This window comes from Salvia hispanica, chromosome 3 (assembly GCF_029641045.1).
Source record: "Salvia hispanica isolate PSC_SH4W2 chromosome 3, Shi_PSC_v1, whole genome shotgun sequence".
Classification (NCBI taxonomy): Eukaryota; Viridiplantae; Streptophyta; class Magnoliopsida; order Lamiales; family Lamiaceae; genus Salvia; species Salvia hispanica.
This window is the reverse complement of record NC_142694.1, coordinates 34545492-34552071: the sequence shown is the minus strand read 5'-3', so window position 1 is coordinate 34552071 and position 6580 is coordinate 34545492. Positions and strand designations below refer to the sequence as shown.

The 6580-nt window shown below is 40.3% G+C and overlaps 2 protein-coding genes and 1 non-coding gene across 3 annotated transcripts; all 3 read left to right on the top strand.

The window, feature by feature from the left end:
* Positions 1-1174: 1174 nt before the first annotated feature.
* Positions 1175-4772, top strand: LOC125214127 (WEB family protein At3g02930, chloroplastic-like). Its single transcript, XM_048115023.2, has 3 exons — positions 1175-1432; positions 1953-2157; positions 2329-4772. The coding sequence occupies exons 1-3, from the start codon at positions 1416-1418 to the stop codon at positions 4567-4569; spliced, it is 2463 nt and encodes an 820-aa protein (XP_047970980.1). The 5' UTR covers positions 1175-1415; the 3' UTR covers positions 4570-4772.
* A 513-nt stretch (positions 4773-5285) lies between these two features.
* On the top strand, positions 5286-5373 carry TRNAY-GUA (transfer RNA tyrosine (anticodon GUA)). Its single transcript is given in 2 exon segments — positions 5286-5322; positions 5338-5373. It is a non-coding gene; the product is annotated as a tRNA-Tyr (tRNA).
* Positions 5374-5822: 449 nt separating this feature from the next.
* Positions 5823-6580, top strand: LOC125210683 (FAS1 domain-containing protein SELMODRAFT_448915-like). Its single transcript, XM_048110245.2, has one exon. It carries the CDS (start codon positions 5843-5845, stop codon positions 6476-6478), a length of 636 nt encoding a protein of 211 aa, XP_047966202.1. The 5' UTR covers positions 5823-5842; the 3' UTR covers positions 6479-6580.

Sequence of the window (6580 nt, the reverse complement as noted above, 5' to 3'; positions counted from 1 at the left end):
CGATGGATGTATTTCCGGGTTCGCTTTTGACGCGCCGCGGCTTCCTCCTCCTCCCTACGTCGATCTTCTTCTAGCAATTGTTCCATTAGTTGACGCATTAGCTCAAATGGATCCATGAATTGATTAAATTTGGGAGAAGAAAAATGTTTTGAGATGAAGAATGTAGTGTGTTTGAGTGAGAATAGAGAGTTTTTTATGGTGGATAATTTGTGGGAATGATTTGGTATTTATAGAAGTGATTTGGGGCTTAAAAAAATTTAAAAAAAATTAAAAATTTGTAAAAAATGGCTATAAACGGCTAGTATAATTTTTGAAATTTTTTTATATATATTTTTTATTTTTTTGAATTTTTTCTGATTTTTTAAAAAAAATTTAAAAAAAATCAATTTTAACGGATATAAACGACGCCCACTCGCGGGACGGCGAGTGGGCGTCACGCACGAATCGGAGCCCCTTCACTAAGAGACGTGGGACGAGATAGAGACGGGATGGGGACGGGATGCATCCCACAGCGGCGTCTCTTATCCGTCTCGTCTCTCCGAGACGAGATAGAGACGGTTTGTGAACCGCTGCGGATGCCCTTAGTATGTAACAAGTACTCCATGACATATGTTGTTGTGTTCAAAACGAATAACACAGCAAATTTGCTTTTTTTATATGCTATTTTTATTTTTATTTATTATAACTATGATATTCAATTTAAACACTAAAATACAGCATTATAAATCAAAGCTTATAAATTATAATCATCATGTCAAATATTATGTGTATTATATTTATTATAACTATAACTTCCAGTAAATTTTAAATTTGGAATAGAAATTATAATTTTTAGCAATTATCCCACAATAATAAAAATAAAAATAAAAATAAAAATCAATACTATAACAAGATCAAATACAGTACATAATACTATAACAATAAAACAAGGTCATTATTATTTTTATTGTGAATTAAAAGTGGCTGATATACACAAAAGAACGTGATTTTATCATCATAATATTTAATTTTGGATAATCAAAAATCAACATTAGTAATGGTTTTATTTTTTATTTGATTGTAAACACAAAAAAGAAAATGTGAAATAAAAAAAACTGACAATATGGAGTTATTGGCTCACCTTCAGCCGCCGACAAGAGAGAGAATATATATAGAGAGAAGTAGAGGTTGCTGTGAAGTCAGTAGACAGACTATACCATTCCCAATCATCTTTTTTCAGTAACTTCTTCCCCACTTCCATATCCCTCTCTCTCTCTACATTTCCCTCCTTTCTCTCTCTACAAACTGTAATTCGCATACAAACTCGCACTCAGATTTATATTCTCTTCTACGGAGACGCAAAATGCCTGCATTTCATTGATTCTCGCGCGTTCTCCACCCAACCAATCACAACCGGACGCAGTTGGCCGTACATCATGTCTACCAAGCCTAAGTAAGCGCCATTATTTTTGTTTTGCGCCGATCTGATGTTTTTTTTAAGTAGATCATAGTTCAATCGGCCGAAATTCACCGTTCGTTTCGTGATCCGGTGTTTTCATTTAGAAATTCAGTTTCGATTTTCGGAACTCTGCCGTCGGAATCCTGAATTTCGAATTGTTGCGTTTTGATACTCTATGATTTTCGTAATTATTCAATTTATTGTCGTGTGATGTGTATGTGAGTCTTACGAGACAGGTGAAGTTCACGTTGGCTGGATTATACTTGCTGATTTGTGTGAATTCTGCCGTTGGAATCCTTAATTTCGAAATGCTGCGTTTTGATGCTCTCTGATTTTCTTCAATTTATTGTTGTGTGATGTGTAACTCTTACGAGACCGGTGAAGTTCGTGTTAGCTGGATTATACTTGATGATTTATGTGAAAATTGATGAATTGTGTTCATCTTGTGTGCTCGATTTTGATATGAAAATGAGGTTTGATTTCGTGACAACTCATGATTGCTGCTGGACTATAGATCTGCTGTATCTGGAGCTCCTGCGAAAGCATCAATGGAAACTACTCGTTTGAGCAAGGCTAGCAGCAGGGGAGCAGCAAAATCCAATGCGGATGCAGCTTCTCCCTTTCAAAGCTCTCGCCTCTCAGCTGATCGCTCCCCGAGATCTGTTCCGTCGAAGCCGGCTGTCGAGCGCCGCTCGCCCAAACTCACCACCCAGCCTGAAGTAAGTCTTAGTATTCGGTTGTATTTGATGATGGATTTTGACAAGCAATTTGCAATTGTTGGATGCAAATATGAGGGCTTCAGCATTAAGAAATGAATTTGATCCATCTATCTAGATTGTGAATGAGAAAAACGAGTATTTGTTTGATCAGAATTCTTTGTTAATTCGCAGAAAAAGGCGACTCGTGTTTCGAAACCAGCTGAAGTTCAGCCTGAATTGATTCTAGCTAAGGAAGAGCTTAAGAAGGCTGAGGAGAAGCTAGTTCTGGCTCAGAGTGAAAAGGAGAAGGCTCTTGATGAATTGAAAGAAACCCAGAGATTGGCTGAGGAAGCGAACGAGAAGCTCCGGGAGGCCTTGATTACGCAGAAACGAGCAGAAGAGAATTCTGAGATTGAGAAGTTTCGAGCAGTTGAGATGGAGCAGGCCGGCATTGAAGCTGCTCAGAAAAACGAGGAGGAATGGCGGAGAGAGCTCGAAAAGTTAAGGGACGACCATGCAGCAGACATTGCTGCTCTTCTTTCCGCCACTCAGGAAATTCAGAAGGTGAAGGAAGAACTGGCTCAGATAAGTGAGGCAAAAGACCAGGCACTGCAGCATGTAGATGATGCAACGAAAATAGCAGAGGCTCATGCCCAAAAGGTTGACGTTCTTTCAGCTGAGTTGGTCCATATGAAATCTGTGCTCGATTCTAGAGTCGAAACAGAGGTAAGTGCGAAAGAGAGAATTGTATCAGAACTGAAATTGGAGATAGATTCCCTGGAGAAACAGCTTGAAAAGGCTGAGATGCTGGAGGAGAAATTGGCAGAAAAAGAGGCTATCTTAGAGCAACTTAATGTTGACCTCGAGGCTGCAAAAAGGGGCGAGTTGTATGCTCGTAGCCTAGTGGATCAGTTGCAAGAAAAAGTCGAGGAATTAGCATCTCAAGCTGAGCAAGCCAAGAGATTGGAGAGATCTGCATCAGAATCACTGGAAACTGTGATAAAACAGCTGGAAGGAAATAATGATTCTTTGCATAATGCGGAATCACAAATTGGATCGCTCAAGGAAAAGGTGGTCTTGCTGGAAATTTCAATCGAAAGGCAGAAAAGGGATCTAGAGGAGTCGGATATCCTCCTTGACCTCGCGAAAGAAGAAGCTTCGGAAATGGCAAAGAAGGTTGAATCTCTGAGGTCGGAGGTTGAGACTTTGAAAGAAGAAAAAGCTCACTCTTTAAACAACGAGAAGCTTGCAGCTGAAAATGTGCAAACTCTGTTGGAAGAAAAGAACAAACTCATAAACGAGTTGGGAAATTCGAGAGACGAAGAGGAGAAAAGCAAGAGGGCGTTAGAAAGCCTAGCATCGGCATTACATGAAGTTTCTGCAGAAGCAAGAGATGCAAAAGAAAAGCTGTTGTCGTTTCAAGTTGAGCACGAAAACTATGAAACGCAGATAGAGGATCTGAAGCTGGTTCTCAAAGGAACAAACGAGAAGTACGAAAGCATGCTTGGTGACGCGAGACAAGAAATTGATGCGCTGACTGGTTCAATCGAACAGTCCAAGCGTGATCACCAGAACTCGAGAGATGAGTGGGAGCAGAGGGAGCTTCATTTGATGAACTCTATCAAGAAATCCGAAGAGGAGAAATCATCTGTCGAAAGTGAAATCAACAGGCTGGTCAATCTGCTAAAAATGGCTGAGGAAGAAGCTTGTGCAACACGAGAAGAGGAGGGACGTTGGAGAAGTTCGTTCAAAGAAGCTGAGTCGGAAGCCATTTATCTAAAGGGAGTCCTTAGTGAAGCAAAGGCTGAGAGCACGAGACTGAAAGAGGGTCTGATGGAAAGGGAAAACAAACTGCAGAACGTTCTTCAGGAAAATGACGAGCTGCGGGAAAGAGAAGCTTCTTATCTAAAGAAGATCGAGGAGTTATCTAAACTTCTTGAAGAAGCTCCAGCGAAGAAGCACGAAGAGGAAAACGGTGAGCTCACGGACAGTGAAAAAGATTACGACATGCTCCCCAAAGATGTCGAATATTATGAACAAAACAGCACTGAAGAGCTACCAGCACCTGCAGAGGAGACGCTACATGAAGTTCATGATGTTATTAATGACGAATTTGTGCAGAGAGTTTCGAAAACGGATAATCTGAAAGAAAACGAGTCGGAGAAGGGCAATGACGAAGCTACAGAAGTTGATCTTAAAATGTGGGGTAGTTGCAACATTGATGAGAAGGACTACTCTCCTGGGGGAGAGACGGAGCAGGAATCTTTCGAGGACGAAGTAGAACACAAAGCCAGGGGAGCAGACAGCAACGAGCAGGCGAATGGCGAAAGCTCGCCAACGAAGCAAAACAGTGCGGAGAAGAAGAAAAAGAAGCCATTGCTTCATAAATTTGGGAACCTACTGAAGAAGAAGGGCAGCACCAATCAGAAGTAATACACATCTGTTTATACAAGAGATATTATATTCCAATATGCTTTGTGATTTTTTTTTTAAAGAATTACATTTTTTAAAATCTTATTTTGGCTCTGATTGATGGGGTCTGAATATGAAAGGGTTGTATCATTTTTAGATTATTTTGTACCTATCTCACAATGTGATTAGCCATGAGTCTTGAGTGTGAATTTGTTTTATTCAAACATGTGTTTGCTGAGTTTTACTTTGAAGTTGGAATTGTAGGCCACCTTAACTACGGATGAGACGATCATGAAGTGTGACTTAGTTGTTGAGACGCTTCCCTTCCGATCAATAGATCGAGTTCGAGGGGTAAATACGTATTATTGATCATTTTTTAAAATATTACAGATAATTAAAAGTTCACTGTAGGTCATCTACAGATATATGCTGCCTCAAACATGAAACATGTTTATATAAAATAATTATACTAATAATGATAATATTTGTAATTTTGTAAAACTAGATGAGATAAGGAGCATTGCATTGAATATAGCTTATTAAGTGACTGTAAAAATGTTAGTATCAATTAAATTAATCGATATCATACCTATATCCACAAAAACTCAAATTTCATATTTTCCTTCCGCAAAAGAGAAATAGGAGTACTACAACTACACCATCAAATTTTAGATTTTGGGATTGATTTTAATAACATTACATACTACTAGTGTTTTTTTTGGCTTATAAATCAATAACCGACCTTAGCTCAGTTGGTAGAGCGGAGGACTGTAGTGTTATAGCAGCTTAATCCTTAGGTCGCTGGTTCGAATCCGGCAGGTCGGAATTTTTTTTCTCCCTTTTTCAAGCTTTAGTTATGTCTTAATATCTTAATTATTGTATTGTAAAATGGAATTCATATTATAATACAGCTATATAAACATTAAGAGCTCGAACCAACATATATTGAAATATTGAATTTAAGTGTGAATACATGTTAAAATGACAAATTAGAAGGTCGAACATAGAGGGACACAAAGGGAGTAAAATTTATTTTTCACTTTTACATCTTTTCTACATATTGTTCAAATTTAACCAATTTTATCTTTTGATAAACTATTTTTAACATCTCAAAAATTTAACCCTAAACTATTTTTAACATACTCAAAATAACCAAGAACCATCATGCAAAATTGATGAATCTCTAGTTGTTACAACACCACAAATGCATGTTCTCAATCATGCATTTCCCATAACAATATTAATCTTCATCACATCTCCACAAATCCAAAACTTTCATCAATTTACTTTCACAATGACACTAACAACAATCCTCACCCTAACCATCTCCCTCTCAACCGCCGCCGCCGCCGCCATGAGCCAAGACATCGCCGCCGCCACCCAAGAAATGCAAAAGGCCAACTACTTCACATTCGTGATGCTCCTCCACATGGCGCCGCCGGAAGCCTTCCGCGGCGGCAACGTCACCTTCCTAATGCCCAACGACAAAACCCTCGCCGCCGCCGGAGCCGCCGTCGGCGGCGGCGGCGGCGCCGTGCTGGACTTCCTCCTCCGGCAGTCCATCCCCTCGGCCCTCCTCTTCGACCACCTCGAGCGCTTCCCGACGGGGACCATGATCCCGGCCTCGAAGCCCGGGTTCATGTACAGGGTCAGTAACGGCGGGAGACGCCGTTACTTCCTCGGCAATGTTAGGGTCACGAGCCCTAACATATGCACGAGGGGATACTCCGTTAGGTGTCACGGCGTCGACGGAGTGGCGGAGCCGGTGATGGTTCCGCGGCCGGATATACCACGTCCGGCGCCTACTTGCGGCGGCGATGTGGCAGCGCCGGCGCCGGAAGTGCAAGTTAGTAGGCAGAAATCTTCGAGTAGGGGTGAGGTTATTGATTTGGGAGTGATAATGATATGTATGGTTAATTTGTTTTTGTAATTGAATGGGAAAATGGCATGTTTATTAAATTAATCAACTGTTTTTAATTGTATATGAGACGATTGTATTATGAATTTAAAAATATACTCTCTCCGTTCCACA

Excerpts from the sequence above, each read along its gene's own strand:
- LOC125214127 (XM_048115023.2), top strand. Across the intron at positions 2,158-2,328 it reads AACTCACCACCCAGCCTGAA|AAAAAGGCGACTCGTGTTTC; the intron begins GTAAGTCTTAGT and ends GTTAATTCGCAG.
- LOC125210683 (XM_048110245.2), top strand. The coding sequence starts at position 5,843 with ATGACACTAACAACAATCCTCACCCTAACCATCTCCCTCTCAACCGCC.